The 17,111-nt window shown below is 46.2% G+C and overlaps 1 protein-coding gene across 1 annotated transcript in view; it reads right to left on the reverse strand.

The window, feature by feature from the left end:
• CTSO (cathepsin O) overlaps positions 1 to 16,154 on the reverse strand; it is a 58,326-nt gene extending 42,172 nt beyond the window's left edge. The window contains exons 1-3 of the mRNA XM_077279397.1: positions 15,823 to 16,154; positions 12,337 to 12,442; positions 11,561 to 11,700 (exon numbers count right to left, since the gene is read on the reverse strand). Of these exons, the coding sequence (XP_077135512.1) occupies positions 11,561 to 11,700; positions 12,337 to 12,442; positions 15,823 to 16,047 (471 nt within the window). The 5' untranslated portion in view covers positions 16,048 to 16,154. The remainder of the gene's footprint in view (positions 1 to 11,560; positions 11,701 to 12,336; positions 12,443 to 15,822) is intronic.
• Between the last annotated feature and the right edge of the window lie 957 nt (positions 16,155 to 17,111).

The raw sequence follows: 17,111 nt of genomic DNA on the forward strand, positions 1-17,111 counted from the left end.
CATTTGTGCAGTCCTGTGGGACTTGTGCTCGAGCTAAGCCTTGCTGTTCTCGTGCCAGCGGGTTGCTCTTGCCCTTGCCTGTCCCGAAGAGGCCTTGGACACACATTTCCATGGATTTCATTTCTGATCTCCCGGTGTCTCAGGGCATGTCTGTCATCTGGGTGGTATGTGATCGCTTTTCTAAAATGGTCCATTTGGTGCCTTTGCCTAAGCTGCCTTCCTCTTCCGATCTGGTTCCTGTGTTCTTTCAGAATGTGGTTCGTTTACACGGCATTCCTGAGAATATTGTGTCTGACAGAGGATCCCAGTTTGTTTCCAGGTTCTGGCGATCCTTTTGTGCTAGGATGGGCATTGATTTGTCGTTCTCGTCTGCCTTTCATCCTCAGACTAATGGACAAACGGAGCGAACTAATCAGACTCTGGAGGCTTATTTGAGGTGTTTTGTTTCGGCAGATCAGGATGATTGGGTGACCTTCTTGCCGTTGGCTGGAGTTTGCCCTTAATAATCGGGCTAGTTCCGCTACTTTGGTTTCGCCATTTTTCTGCAACTCTGGTTTCCATCCTCGTTTTTCCTCGGGACATGTGGAGCCTTCTGACTGTCCTAGGGTAGATTCTGTGGTGGATAGGTTGCAGCAGATCTGGAATCATGTGGTGGACAACCTAAAGTTGTCACAGGAGAAGGCTCAGCGTTTTGCCAACCGCCGCCACGGTGTGGGTCCCAGACTTCGTGTTGGGGATTTGGTATGGCTGTCTTCTCGATTTGTTCCTATGAAGGTCTCCTCTCCTAAATTTATGCCTCGCTTCATCGGTCCTTACAAGATATTGGAAATCCTTAATCCAGTTTCCTTTCGCTTGGATCTTCCGGTGTCATTTGCCATTCAGTCAAGTGGAAGGGCTATGGTCAGGAGGATAATTCCTGGGTGGTTGCCTCTGATGTGCATGCGGCCGATTTAGTTCGTGCCTTTCACGCTGCTCATCCTGATCGCCCTGGTGGTCTTGGTGAGGGTTTGGTGACCCCTCCTTAAGGGGGGGGTACTGTTGTGAATTAGACTTTTTGGCTCCCTCTTGTGGTTACTAGTGATATGACTCTGGGATTTCCTTCCCTCAGTTTGCACCCACCTGGGTCGTTAGTCCAGGGGTGTTGTTATATAAACCTCCTGGATCCTTAGTCCAGTGCCTGGCATCGTTGTAATCAGATCCTTTTTGTTTGCTCCTATCTGCTGGTCCTGGTTCGTGCAAAATTAAGCAAAGTCCTGCTTCTTTGTTTTTTCAGTTATTTGCTTGCTCTCATTTTTGTCCAGCTTGTACTAAATGTGATTCCTGACCTTGCTGGAAGCTCTAGGGGGCTGGTGTTCTCCCCCCGGGCCGTTAGACGGTTCGGGGGTTCTTGAATTTCCAGCGTGGATATTTTTGATAGGGTTTTTGCTGACCATATAAGTTATCTTACTATATTCTGCTATTAGCTAGTGGGCCTCTCTTTGCTAAATACCTAGCTCATTCTTACGTTTGTCTTTTCCTCTTACCTCACCGTTATTATTTGTTGGGGGCTTGTATCCAACTTTTGGGGTCTTTTCTCTGGAGGCAAGAAAGGTCTTTCCTTTCCCTTCTAGGGTTAGTTAGTTCTCCGGCTGGCGCGAGACGTCTAGAATCAAACGTAGGCACGTTCCCCGGCTGCTGTTATTTGTGGTGCTAGGATTAGATATATGGTCAGCCCAGTTACCACTGCCCTATGAGCTGGTTTTTGTGTTTGCAGACTTAGTAACTATTTCTGAGACCCTCTGCCATTGGGGTCATAACATTAGCTTGCAAAAAAGAAGACTGAGAGGAGACTTAATAGTTGTCTACAAATATCTCAAGGGCTGTCACATCGTAGAAGGATCATCTTTATTCTCATTTGCACAAGGAAAGACTAGAAGCAATGGGATGAAACTGAATGGGAGGAGACACAGATTAGATATTAGAAAAAACTTTTTGACAGTTAGGGTGATCAATGAGTGGAACAGGCTGCCACGAGAGGTGGTGAGTTCTCCTTCCATGGAAGTCTTCAAACAGAGGCTGGACAGACATCTGTCTGGGATGATTTAGTGAATCCTGCTTTGAGCAGGGTGTTGGACCAGATGACCCAGGAGGTCCCTTCCAACTCTACCCTTCTATGACTTTATGATAAGGACGGGAACGGGAGCCTGCATACAAGGAGGGGGAACGAGAGCCATGCATACGGTGACGGGGAGCCATGCATACAAGGATGGGAACGGGGAGCCATGCATACAAGGACGGGGAGCCATGCATACGAGGACGGGGAGCCATGCATACGAGGACGGGGAGCCATGCATACGAGGATAGGTATGAGCGGACAATGCATACCCGGCTATATTCGAGTCAATAAGTTTTTCCAGTGTTTTGTGGCAAAATTAGGTACCTCGGCTTATACTCAAGTATATACACTCACCGGCCACTTTATTAGGTACACCATGCTAGTAACGGGTTGGACCCCCTTTTGCCTTCAGAACTGCCTCAATTCTTCGTGGCATAGATTCAACAAGGTGCTGGAAGCATTCCTCAGAGATTTTGGTCCATATTGACATGATGGCATCACACAGTTGCCGCAGATTTGTCGGCTGCACATCCCAAAGATGCTCCATACAAGGCAGGATGGATCCATGCTTTCATGTTGTTTACGCCAAATTCTGACCCTACCATCCGAATGTCGCAGCAGAAATCGAGACTCATCAGACCAAGCAACGTTTTTCCAATCTTCTACTGTCCAATTTCGATGAGCTTGTACAAATTGTAGCCTCAGTTTCCTGTTCTTAGCTGAAAGGAGTGGTACCCGGTGTGGTCTTCTGCTGCTGTAGCCCATCTGCCTCAAAGTTCGACGCACTGTGCGTTCAGAGATGCTCTTAGGCCTACCTTGGTTGTAACGGGTGGCGATTTGAGTCACTGTTGCCTTTCTATCAGCTCGAACCAGTCTGCCCATTCTCCTCTGACCTCTGGCATCAACAAGGCATTTCCGCCCACAGAACTGCCGCTCACTGGATTTTTTTTCTTTTTCGGACCATTCTCTGTAAACCCTAGAAATGGTTGTGCGTGAAAATCCCAGTAGATCAGCAGTTTCTGAAATACTCAGACCTGCCCTTCTGGCACCAACAACCATGCCACGTTCAAAGGCACTCAAATCACCTTTCTTCCCCATACTGATGCTCGGTTTGAACTGCAGGAGATTGTCTTGACCATGTCTACATGCCTAAATGCACTGAGTTGCCGCCATGTGATTGGCTGATTAGAAATTAAGTGTTAACAAGAAGTTGGACAGGTGTACCTAATAAAGTGGCCAGTGAGTGTATGGTACCTGTTTTTTCTGACATTTAACTTGCACACAGCCATATATATGAAATTCCCTAGGCCCCTCTTGGGCATATGTGTAAGTCTACGTTCACATTTGCAGTGTGCGCCGCAGCGTCGTCGCCGCAACGCACGACGCATCAAAAACGCAATAGAAACGCATGGTTTTTCGACGCATGCGTTCAACGCATGCGTCGAAAAACGCAGCGTTTTTTGGAAACGCAGTTGCGTTTTGACCAAAAAACGCAGCGTTTTTCGACGCATGCGTTTTCCTACAGTGAGTCAGTCTTCATTCCCCCCCCCCCCAAAAAAAAAGTGTCTACACACTAGATAAGGACCACCAATGGCTTGAAGAGGGTTGGTGTAATGTAATTGTGTATATATACCCTGGCAGAGATGAATTCTTCCCATTTTGCTGGTATTCATGATGGAGCGTCCCATGGACAGTATCTACATGGATATGGAGATGGAATTTGTCTTGGCTAATGCCTATGCTGTCGCCTGTTTTCATCAAAGGGAAAGGGAAAAACGGAGATGGAGTCGTCGCCGCTTTTGGATACACCCTATCGTGGAAGTCCGGGAAAGCCGTGGAGCCTACCATTGCTTGTTTGGCGAACTCAATGACAACCTGGAAAAATATTTTGAGTATACCAGGATGTCTCAGGACAGCTTCCGCAATCTTCTGCGTCGGGTGGAAGGAGCCATTAGCAGGCAGGACACGCAGCTCCGGAGATCAATTTCCGCAGAGGAACGGCTGCTGGTGACTCTACGGTACGTAGCTGTGAATGACTGTGATATGTTCTTCCCTTTGTTTATCTTTTTTTTTTAATTTTTTTTTGGTTTGGTATGGTCAATGTACTTTTATAAATTGCAATGTACTTTAATGTAATTTCTTTATCTTCTTGGCAGTTTCCTGGCTACCGGAGAGACCTTGAGATCCCTTCATTTTCAATTCAGGATTGGAGTCTCCACTCTTTCCGGAATTATTGCTGACACATGCCGCGCTTTGTGGGATAATCTCCGGGAGGAATTTTTACCCGTCCCTACAAGTGAAATCTGGGAGGCCAACGCACAGAAATTTGAGCAAGTGTGTTCTTTTCCAAACTGTATTGGCGCAGTGGATGGAAAGCACATTCGGATTACCAAGCCTGCAAAAAGTGGATCCCTTTTCTATAATTATAAAAAATACTTTTCAACTGTTTTAATGGCAATTGCAGGTGCGGACTGCAGGTTTCTCGCAGTGGACATTGGTGCTTTTGGCCGTGCAAATGACTCACGGACCTTTAAGGAGTCGGATATGGGCCAAAAATTATATGGCAACAATTTTAATTTCCCCCAGCCACGACCTCTTCCCCACACCGAAGGCCCTGCGATGCCATTTGTTGTGGTTGGGGATGAGGCATTCCAAATGTCTGCCAACCTATTGAAACCCTACTCCAGTCGGGGCTTGGACCATACAAAACAGATTTTCAATTACAGACTGTCCGGGGCCAGAAGGACTGTGGAGTGCGCCTTTGGCATCCTTGTCTCCAAATGGCGTATACTGGGATCCACCATTAATCTTAAAATTGAAACAGTGGATGAGGTGGTGAAGGCTTGTGTGGTTCTCCACAATTATATTATGGCCAAAGAGAGACTGAACGTGGAACTCGATGAACCCGTAGCCAACCCATTGCCCGATTACCATGATCATCCTCTGAGGACAAGTGTGGAAATTGCGCAGATGAGGGATCGTTTTGCGGCCTATTTTGTTTCAGATGTTGGCCGTGTGTCATGGCAAGATCAAATGGTATAATGTTAATGTTACTGTTGGACTGTATTCTGGTTTTAACTACACCAATAAATACCTCTACTGTGACTGTGCTAAAAATATAATATAATAATAAACTAATTCGCCAGTATTATGTGCAATAAATGTCATCCGTTTAGGTTGGTTTTGTTAGGTCAAATTTTGCATCTACCTATACTTCACAAATGTAATGTGCCTTATCTAAAAACTTGGAACCCTTTGTTTTTAAAATGTTGTTGTTTAATAAAAATTTTTTCTAAGTTTTCTACCCTGCTTCAAAGAACATATTTATACCATACCATATACATATTTATTTGGTTGTCAGATCGCCGTGTATCGTTGTGTTTGACAGCAAAAGCAACGATACCAGCGATGTTTTACAATGGTAATCAGGGTAAATATCGGGTTACTAAGCGCAGGGCGGCGCTTAGTAACCTGATATTTACCCTGGTTACCAGTGTTAAATGTAAAAAAAAAATAAAACAGTACATATACTCACCTTCGCGTCCCCCGGCGTCCGCTTCCTGCACTGACTGAGTGCCGGCCGTAAAGTGAATGCACAGCACAGCGGTGATGTGACCGCTCTGCTGTTAGGGCCGGCACTCAGTCAGTGCAGGGAAGCGGACGCCGGGGGACGCGATTGTGAGTATATGTACTGTTGTTTTTTTTACTTTTAACACTGGTAACCAGGGTAAACATCAGAAGCGCGGGCCCTGCGCTTAGCAATCCGATGTTTACCCTGGTTACCCGGGGACCTCGGCATCGTTGGTCGCTGGAGACCTGTCACACAGACAGCTCTCCAGCGACCAAATAGCGACGCTGCAGTGATCTGCATCATTGTCTGTTTCGCTGCAGCTTTGCTTAAGTGTGAAGGTACATTTAGTGTTTGTAAACACCTCATACACTTTAGTGTTTGTAAACACCTCATACAGCAATGAGAGACACCCAAAAAAAGGCAAAATAAAAATTTTAAAAATACTGTCTGACATTGCATATATGAGGTGTTTGAAGCACAAAATATGTGTAGACGGCGCACGGCGTGAATTGCCGAGAAGTATACTGCAAAATAAGAACAAATATTGTTGTTTTAAAAATAACAATTTTTATTGGGGAAACAGGAAAAAAAAAGGGGAAATAAACTTAGGGGGTATCAACCTCAGCTGGTAAGTCTCTGGTTGGGAATGGGGAGAGGAAGAGGAGGATGATGAGCCAGAGTCCAACAGGCTCGATGGTAATTCCAAGCCCTCCTCAGGGTACACTGGTGAAGAAACCGCAACCTCTGTAGGGGAGGGAGGAGGCAAAACCAGTCTTGCCCTGGTTCTTGAATGGCCCTGGCTGCTCCTGCTGCGGCTATACCCCCGCCGCGAAGTTGGTGTCTGTATGATTGGAGCAGCCAGAGCCTCAGTGTGTGTCCTCCTTCTTTTTCTCTTTCTTTGATCTCCCGCGGCAGCTCCCACAGCATGATGACGGCTACGGGAGGATGAGGGCCTGGCAGGAGCAGGAGTCGGCGGCACAATGTTACGGTGCCTGCGGTGGCGTCGCTCCGCACGCGGACCTGGGTGGGGTGGCTGGAGTGGCTCTGCAGCAGGAGTCGGAGTCATGCTAGCCAGCGACGGCACTACGGGCATTGTTGTCGCTGACTGCATGACCCGAGCCTGCTGCAGAGCCCTCACGTAGGCAGTGTTGCAGGCCTGCATCACCGAAATCTGGAGTTCCGGCGTAAGGTGTTCCACCATGCCCTTAGCAATGGCACTAAAAAAATGTTTGGCCGGCCTCGAGAGCTCGGATTCCATATTTTCAAGGTGCCAGTCGATATTGGACAGAGCAGTGTCCATTCTATCGCCCAACACCTTGAAACAGTTCTGGAAGACCGTGCTCAAATGCAAAAATTCAGGCATGGTTGGCCTGTCCGAGGCCCGCTGGCGCTGTCGGGAATTCCCGAACGAAGGAGCGCCAGAGGCCTCGGGCAGGGGAACACCTGATGGACCGGCTGCCGGTTCTCCAGATGGTGGTGCAAGCCTGCTGTCGCTGTGGGATGGCTGTGACGGGTCAGATGGTGATTCATGAAGGTCCGCTCCTGATGGGCGAGCTCGCTCGAGGGTGCTGCTGTGTGTTCTGTGAAAAGATAAGGGAAAAATTAGTCTTCAATTAATAACCACACACGCCAACTCCTGTAATAAAATTAACATTACATGACACAACAATACATTACAATCCTCTGTCTCTCAGTCTGTGTGGCCTATAATAAATTGCTGATTGTTATTGCCAGCTGACCGTTATGGCTGACGATAACAATCATGGACATACCAACGGCAGAAAATGACTGCTCATTCCCGCTGCCAAAGCCTTTTGACCGTATACCACTGTCATCAGACAAAAATTATTTTGTCAAAAAATCTTTCTTGACGCTGCCTATGCCGCAAAAATAGTATAAAAAATTTTAAAAAAAGAGAGAACTTAAAAAAAAAAAAAAAAAAAAAAATATACACAGTGACTTTGCTGATGTCTGCCATGTTAACGCTGATCGCAGGAACGGCCATGACGTTAGGATCATGTGATCGAGACGTCATCATTATTCCTGCGATCAGAACTACCCTGACTCAGAACGTAACCAGTCATGGACTACAAGGACTCACGCTTAACCCAAAAAGTTACTAATCGACTATATACCATCCCACTAGGGAAAAAGTTACGTGGATGGCCAATATGCTACGCTGACTACATGGATGGCCAATACACTATGTGCCTGGGAAATATACTATGTGGATACGTGGCTAGAACGTGTACTATGTGTCTGCGATATAGTGGCCTGCCAATATACTATGTGGATGCACAATGTACGTGGCTGGGCAATGTACAATGTGGCTGTGCAATATGGTATGTGGACAAAATACTTACTGTCGACGGCCAAGGACCGGTCTTAGGAACTGTAATGCCCTGTGATATTTATAGGGCACAGACTTGGCCGCAGCAGCACCACTCCGAGCTTGCTCCTGCTCATTACGGAACCCCTTATTGAAACTGTCCTTCATGGATCGCCATCTGGTCCTCAACTTTTTAACTGTGAATGCAAAGAAAAAAAAAGGTTACATATTTAGCATTTAAAAAGGATAAAACAACCGTGTGCGATGCAAAGCACGGCGTATCAGCAATACTCACCAAAGTTGCTTTTGTCCGTGCCTGAAGTGCTTTCAAAGCCATCCCACAGCGACTTTGCCACCTCAACCCACAAACGCCTCAACACCACCTGGTCCATGTGCCGGGGGTCACGGCTGTCCCACAACGGGCCACGCTCCTGTATGCAGGTGATAAGGAGGTCCACATCAATACCACGATCTCCTTGGTCCCGTTGTGAAACCTAGAAAAATTAGAAAACATAAAGGTGAAAGACTTGAAAATATGAACAACCACCAGCACCTGTCATGATATGTACCTTTGCCCTGTCCTGTCTTTGAATAATATGCCATTTGATGTATGTATATCTCTGGTTTCTACACCTGTATTTATGTATGTTCTTGTGTGTATGTTACCTTCCCTCAAAACTTGCAGCCCTTAAAAGCTATCCCTAGTGAAAGCAGGATGCTACTCAAGAAAAAAAAAAAAATAAATAAATACTCACTCGCCGGCTTGACGCCACACCTTGGCCCCGAGCTCTCTGCTCCCGCTGACTCCCTTCTCCCTCACTTGAAGAAGCCTGTTAAAATTGGAGACAAAAATTATTGCCAAGGCTACAAATGACAGCGAATAGTAAGCAACTGGACATAATTACTCACCGCACTCCCCTGCGCCGATTGGCTATGTTCTGAGTCACTCGCCATTCTTGCAAGTTTGTTCTGCAATGAAAAAATGAGCAAAAAAAAATCACATCCAAAGCTAACAATGCCACATACAATTAAATAGCCCCCCCAAAAAAAATAACAACCACAATGGACTGTTGACTGATAGGACAATGCAAACTCAACAAGCGACACCACAACGCCATACATTGCAAGAGAATACAATAGAAGATACAACACAAGGCAGAGTATGAAAAAGTTTCATCCAGAATAGACCCAAACAAAATGAAGCCAAAATAGACACCTATGTCCAAACATTTATTTATACAGAAAAAAAAAAAAAAGGCCCAATGAAATAGCAAACTAATGAACGCCATACTTTACAATTACAACAAGACATGATCCAAAACAACACCATCTGGTGACATATAACCACAGAAATACATCAGAAAAAGGTGATAAATACCATTCTAGATAATAAGCAAAAAACATTACGGGACAACCGCTGTTACAATATACAGCAACCCAAAAGATAAACCATAGTCAAATAGAAAAATAAACCCATGAAACTAAAAAAAAAGGGCCCCACCAAAAAAAAAAAAAAAAAAACATCCATACTACACACTTGGCAATGCAAACAGTCAAGGAAGGAGATATATGCCATACGGAAAACGACGTAAAACCATCAAGGATAAAAAAAAAAAAAAATACTATTGAAAATAGAATGGCATATAGCCGCACGGAACAATACAATACAAATGAAACATCATAAATGTAGCCCCCCCACCAGCAAGAAAAGACACTCAAGGAAAGAAAAAAAAATGCCAACAGCATACTTTACAATAAAACACAGCAAGACATGAGCCAAGAAAACGCCATACGGTTACCCCCAACAATAGAAACCAGAAAAAGACATGAACCAGAAATTTAACAAGAAAAAATCAGCCAAAAAAAAGACATTGAACAACCGCATGACACCAGAACAACCCAAAATCCATTAAAACCAATCCATAACCAAGCAAGGCCGAAGACAATAAACGCCAGCATATAACGCCATAAGTACATCAGAACCAGATAAAAAAAAAAAATATTTCAATAACAAACCACAGTGCCATAACCGTACAATAGCACAGACCAAACATTGCACAAATGTAATCAAAATCAAGAAATAAAACACAGAATAAAAAAAATGCAAAGAGAAATTAATATACTTACAGGTTTTGAAAGCAGATTCTCCTCAGTCCTCTCTCTCTTGAATAGCCTTGTGAAAGACAATGCCAAACCCCCTTTTTTTTTTTATATATATATATATATATATATATATATATATATATATATATATATATATATATATATATATAGTGTTTTTTTAGTGTCTAGACAAAGTCTAGACAATGTTTTGCATTTTTTATTTGAAAACGCATGCGTCGTACAACGCACCACGACGCAAGTACTTGCGTCGTCTGCGTTGTCAATACAATTCAATGGGGAATAAGGCGCATCGACGACGCAAACACGACGCATGCGTTTTTTAAAAGGTCGGCGCCGCCCAAAAAATGCAACATGTTGCGTTTGCCGCGCCCTGACAGGTGCGCCCTAACGCCGCATGCGGCGTACAACGCACCACAACGCATGACAACGCATGTACATGCGGCGCCAATGTTAAAGATAGGGCCGCACGACGCATGCGTTTTCTTGCGGCGACGACGCTGCGGCGCACACCGCAAATGTGAACGGAGCCTAATTGGGGGTAGTGTGTTTTTTTTCCCAATGCCTCCTTGGCTGTAGTGACAATATTTAGTAACTGTAAATAACTACCTGGTTTATGGCATTCAGGTTTTATTATATGTTGTGTGTCTTGTTTGGTTTTTAATCTCTTGCTTTAAAAGCGTATTAAAAGTTATGTTTTAATCCCAATATTACAATACCTACCTTTCTATAATTGGGAACTTGGTCCCCATCCTACAGTTTTAATTTTTTTGTAAAAAAAAACAAAAACCTAATTTGCTAATTGTATAAATTAGAATCAACAAAAGTAGCTAAAGGGCATGCTCTTGTCTGCATTCACTATGAGCTATGCTGTCCATTCATTTATTATAACCAGCCGCCAATGGAGCTAATAACAGCTGATCAGTGGGGAGTTGGGTGTTGTACCTCGATCTGATATTATACACTCTTTTACCAATGGGGAGACTGGGGCAATTGCTCTTCCTTTTGGGTCAGTTTTATACAAACCTGCCTACAATGTCATGGCTCCTTAAAGGGAACCTGTCAGCTCTTACGGTTTGGGCAGCATGAATCAGCCACTGGCTGCGAGATCACAGCTATCTGCGTTTCAGAGACAAAGAACAACATGCTTTTAATAGCTGCTGAGGACCGAGCCGCACAGGTGACTAGTCGTACAGGTGGGTCCCCGCACTCTTCTCCCCACCCGCTGACAGTGACTGACAAGTCTCTGCCTATAAGACAACATATATGGCTGTGATCGCACAGCCAGTGGCTCAGACATGCTGACCGTGGTTTGGGCACCATGTATCAGCCGACAGGTTCTCTTTAAATAAACAGTAACCATTCTTCCAATTTACCATCAACAAAGTTTCAACATTTTACATAAAAATGGAGAAAAAAAATCCTATTTCACCATGTAGCTTACATCCAGCTGATTTTTCACTTCGGTCACCATGTTTTTATCTCTCCAGTCAAACCTCAGAGGTAAAGGATCGCCTTCAAACATTTTCTTATCAGGCACATAATGATCCAGCTTCTTTGAAGGGTAACTCCTCAGATAAATATCTACATAGAAAAAGGCATTGAAATACTACCATCAGGAATGAAGCCATATTTAATCAGAAATACCGTATGTAAAGATGACAAACATATCCTTCGTGCCGCAAGCTTCTGATTAGCAGGCCTGGAGTGATGTCATGGGCACGTTATGCTGTAACGAAGACGTTGCACCGGGCCCACTAGACAGAAGAGGCACTGGGGATGCCGGAAGTTAGCAGGAGGCTCACAGGTTTGGGTCCACTGAGGTTCTGTCATTCTGACATGAGCAGAGCTTCACGCCACGCTACTTTATCTATCACAGCTTTAATATATATGTGAGCAGAGCTTCATGCCGCGCTACTTTATCTATCACAGCTTTAATATATATGTGAGCCGAGCTTCATGCCGCGCTACTTTATCTATCACAGCTTTAATATATATGTGAGCCGAGCTTCATGCCGCGCTACTTTATCTATCACAGCTTTAATATATATGTGAGCCGAGCTTCATGCCGCGCTACTTTATCACAGCTTTAATACACTATATATGTGAGCAGAGCTTCACCTGTAGGCTCATGCGATACCCCTTTATTTAGCACGCACACTGCCACTGGGGTTCTCCTTTCCCACTGTGTGAGAGACACAATAATTGACATTAACTTACTGGCAAATTCTTCAACTGACAAATCAGAAAACTGATTAATTCCATAATAAGCATCGCCACTATCCTGTGCGTTATGGATCAGAAACTTATATCTCTCCAGACTGTCCTAAAAGAGAAAAGGTTACAGCATTACCTTACCAGCATTTCACAGCATAATCTAAAGATGAAAATCATTACTGACATCACAAAACCAGAATGTCACAAGTGTTCATAAAGGAATATGTTAATGCCGACCTGTAGTCCTCACACACAGACATGTTATGCCATATTCACATGAGCAGGTTTAATGCAGAACGTTGTGCAGATGACAGGATTGTTTCTACAACACAGGCATGGATGTCTACAAACCCCATTCAGAACAATGGGACACCCGTAGTTGATTAAAGGGACTGTCAGCACAGAACGACTGCTTAAACCAAGAAAAGGCGCTTGGTGCTTCACGGCGGGGCCAGTCATATATTTATACCTTTTTCCCCAGCTTGTATTCCCTCTCTCTCTGCCTCTATGAAACCAGAGCTGTCAATCAAAGGGGGGGGGGGGAGGGTTGGAGATGGAGGGAGAACAAGCAGGTGGGGAGGTGTATATAAATGATTGGCCCCGCCGTGAAGCCGGAGCAGCGGTATTTAGCATGAACAATCATCTTGTGCTGACAGTCCCTTTAAAGTGAACCTGTCAGCAGGATTGTGCACAGTAACCTACAGACACTGTCAGGTCGGCGCTGTTATACCGATTACAATGATACCTGGTGATGAAATCCATCTTGTAGTTGTTGCTGCTTAATCTTTATTTTCAGTTAATGAACTTCTTGTACTTCGGGGCGGCCTGGGGGGGGGGGTCTTCCTGTGGTGCTCAGAAGCATCTATTGCCAATAGATGCTACTGGGCCAGCGCCATTTTGCTGTAGTTATTTATTTTTCCAAAGTCCACAATATGACCTGCACAGTATTTAAAATAGGGGGCAGGTCACTGATGAATACCTAATCAGAGCACCACATGAAGACCCCCACATGCCGCCCCAGGGCACGAGCATATCCTTAAAGGTACCGTTACACTAAAAGACTTACCAACGATCACGACCAGCGATACGACCTGGCCGTGATCGTTGGTAAGTCGTTGTGTGGTCGCTGGGGAGCTGTCACACAGACCGCTCTCCAGCGACCAACGATCATGGGAACGACTTCGGCATCGTTGAAACTGTCTTCAACGATGCCGAAGTCCCCCAGCAGCACCCGGGTAACTAGGGTAAACATCGGGTTACTAAGTGCAGGGCTGCGCTTAGTAACCCCATATTTACCCTGGTTACCATTGTAAAATTAAAAAAAAAAACACTACATACATTCTGATGTCTGTCACGTCCCCCGCCGGCGTCCACAGGGTTAAAACTGCTTTCGGCAAGAGCGCTGCTAATATGCATACGCTGCTGCCGAGAGCTTCCCTGCACTGACTGTGTCAGCGCCGGCAGTAACAGCGGTGATGTCACCGCTGTGCTGTGCTTTACGGCCGGCGCTGACAGTCAGTGCAGGGAAGCTCTCGGCGGCAGCGCATGCATATTAGCAGCGCTCTTGCCGAAAGCAGTTTTAACCCTGTGGACGCCGGGGGACATGACAGACATCAGAATGTATGTAGTGTTTTTTTTTTTAATTTTACAATGGTAACCAGGGTAAATATCGGGTTACTAAGCGCAGCCCTGCACTTAGTAACCCGATATTTACCCTGGTTACAAGTGAACACATCACTGGATCGGCGTCACACACGCCGATCCAACAATGACAGCGGGTGATCAGCGACCAAAAAAAGGTCCTGATCATTCCCATCGACCAACGATCTCCCAGCAGGGATCGTTGGTCGCTGTCACACATAACGAGATCGTTAGCGGGATCGTTGCTACGTCACCAAAAGCGTGACGTTGCAACGATATCGTTAATGATATCGTTATGTGTGACTCAGCCTTAACTCAAAACTGAAAATAAAGATTACACAACAACCACAAGATGGATTTCATCACCAGGTATCATTGTAATCAGTATAACGGCGCTGACCTGGCACTGCCTGTAGGTTACTGTGCACAATCCTGCCGACAGGTTCACTTTAGAGAAAAAAAAAATTCTTCAGTGTCTGAACATATATGCTTCTGGCATATGTCTCATTCAGTGGAGCCGATTTTTAGTCGGCGTGCTGCGGTGTGACCACACATGGACCAATTATTGCACATGACCTCCGCTCCTTTCACGCATAGATATTCGGTATCGGTGAGGGTCCCAGCGGTTCGAGCCCCAGCAATCGGGAAGTGCTCCCATTGAAAAGGGACAACAATCAAACATGAGAATCCCCTTTAATCCCTTCCCGACACATACGGCACCTGGGAGCCTGCGGTATGGAGGATGTGCAGGCGGGATGGAGGATGTGCAGGCGGTATGGAGGATGTGCAGGCGGTATGGAGGATGTGCAGGCGGGATGGAGGATGTGCAGGCGGGATGGAGGATGTGCAGGCGGGATGGAGGATGTGCAGGCGGGATGGAGGATGTGCAGGCTGTATGGAGGATGTGCAGGCGGTATGGAGGATGTGCAGGCGGTATGGAGGATGTGCAGGCGGTATGGAGGATGTGCAGGCGGGATGGAGGATGTGCAGGCGGGATGGAGGATGTGCAGGCGGGATGGAGGATGTGCAGGCGGGATGGAGGATGTGCAGGCGGGATGGAGGATGTGCAGGCGGGATGGAGGATGTGCAGGCGGGATGGAGGATGTGCAGGCGGGATGGAGGATGTGCAGGCTGGATGGAGGATGTGCAGGCTGGATGGAGGATGTGCAGGCGGGATGGAGGATGTGCAGGCGGGATGGAGGATGTGCAGGCGGGATGGAGGATGTGCAGGCTGTATGGAGGATGTGCAGGCTGTATGGAGGATGTGCAGGCTGTATGGAGGATGTGCAGGCGGGATTATACAGACAGCAGCTCTGCTCCATTCATCGCTGCTGTCATTTCTGTGGGGTGCCACTAGTGAGGAGCCGGTTCCCTCGATCATGGGAGGCCGATAACTTTGATTTGCCCTTTTTCCTCAACACGACAATAAAGCAATAACCATACTTCATGGCATTCCACTTGTAAAAGTCCAACATATAAAATCCATATCTGGCAAACAGCGTAAGAAGGCTACATGCAAGAACCTGAAGACATTCTCGGCCCCTCACAGCTCACTTTACAAATGCAATGACCAGCTATATAAACCGCATAGTGACAGCAGTAAAACAAAACGACAAGCAAAAAGGAGTCATCAAAAGCTCCATGGTGGGGACACTGCGCACACACCGGGGGGGAGGGGAACTCTGCGCCTGGAATGAGTGCGACCACCCTAGACATCATATACGGTGGTGTCAGTACGGTGGTGTCAGTACGGCGCCGCCTGCTGGACTAAACCGGCATTACTTCCACTTGTATCGCCGCCAGTAAACACGCCGCCTACATTGGCACAACACACACAGGCACTAGTACCAGGAAGGCGCTGTATCCGTCCTCAGAGAGCGGAGGGCCGGCCGGGGATTTCTTGCCCACTGTCTCCAGGAAGCGCCATACTGTGTCATTGTGTGCGGGCACGGAGCTGCTCTCATTGTGTGCTGGGGGTCTGTCCTCCTGCCATGGCGGCGGCTCTCCGGCAGACACGGGCAGTGACGAGCTCACATGGACACTCACACAGCCCACGACACACAGCCACCACATGCTGCTCACAGACACGCAGGAAGTGACTGACCACACGGCGCTTCCTCGTCTCAGTGTAGCCGCTTGTGCGCCATCTTCCTGCAACCCTGCGCCATTGCTGTCACTGTTCCCCTGTACCGTGAGCCGGTGCCCGGTATTCGTGTAGTGTGGAGGCTGCACATGAAGACCCACATTCCCACATTAGGGTTTTGGTTGGGAGGGGGTGACATTTCTGAATGGGCCCCTAACCAGGTAACCTTCATTAGATGTAGGCTACTGCCACACATCAGATTTTCAGTCAGGCTAAATCCGGCGCAGATTGTGAAAAACTGATGCGACAGATACGTTTTTTTGACGGATCCAGCTAGCACATCTGGATTATTGGATGAAAAAAAAATTTGAGCATGCTCAGTTTAAAAAACCGGATCAGGCCGCCGTATCTGCCTTTTTCCGTATCCGGCACCTTCCGGCTCCCATAGGCTTCCATTCTAGCAAACAGCCGGAAGCGCCGGATCCGGTGCTTCAGGCTTTTTCGCCAGAGACAAAAAACGTTGCTATGGACGTTTTTTCATGAAACCGGAAGCAGCAGATTTGCCGAATCCGGCGAAAACCGGACAAAACGCAATGTCATCCGGTGAAATCCGGCACTAATACAAGTCTATGGGAAAAAAACCTGATCCGGCGGCAACATTCGCCTGATATTTTAAAAATGTATAATAATAATAAAATAATAATCCAGTTTTTTGAAAATTAGCCGGATTTAGCCTGACACTGAAAACCTGATGTGTGAAAGTAGCCTTAATGAAAACAATCTCTGTATAAAGACCAATATTGATATTACCGCCATATGGTCAGTGGTAAATACCAGCCCTGCAGAACATATAAGAGATCACTGCATAGTTACAGATAGTGACTAATGCTGACATACTTTCTGATGGAATCCTTCACTTTTCCCATCTTTTCCTTCTGTCCCAGACCGACATGACAACTTCTTCCAGCCAGGACTCGGCTGCAGAGATTACAACAAAGACACATTTCACTTCTCATATTCCAGCCCCATCACAATCTATTCCCAACCTGCAAAA

The sequence above is a fragment of the Ranitomeya variabilis genome, chromosome 1 (genome assembly GCF_051348905.1).
Source record: "Ranitomeya variabilis isolate aRanVar5 chromosome 1, aRanVar5.hap1, whole genome shotgun sequence".
NCBI classification, from domain to species: domain Eukaryota; kingdom Metazoa; phylum Chordata; class Amphibia; order Anura; family Dendrobatidae; genus Ranitomeya; species Ranitomeya variabilis.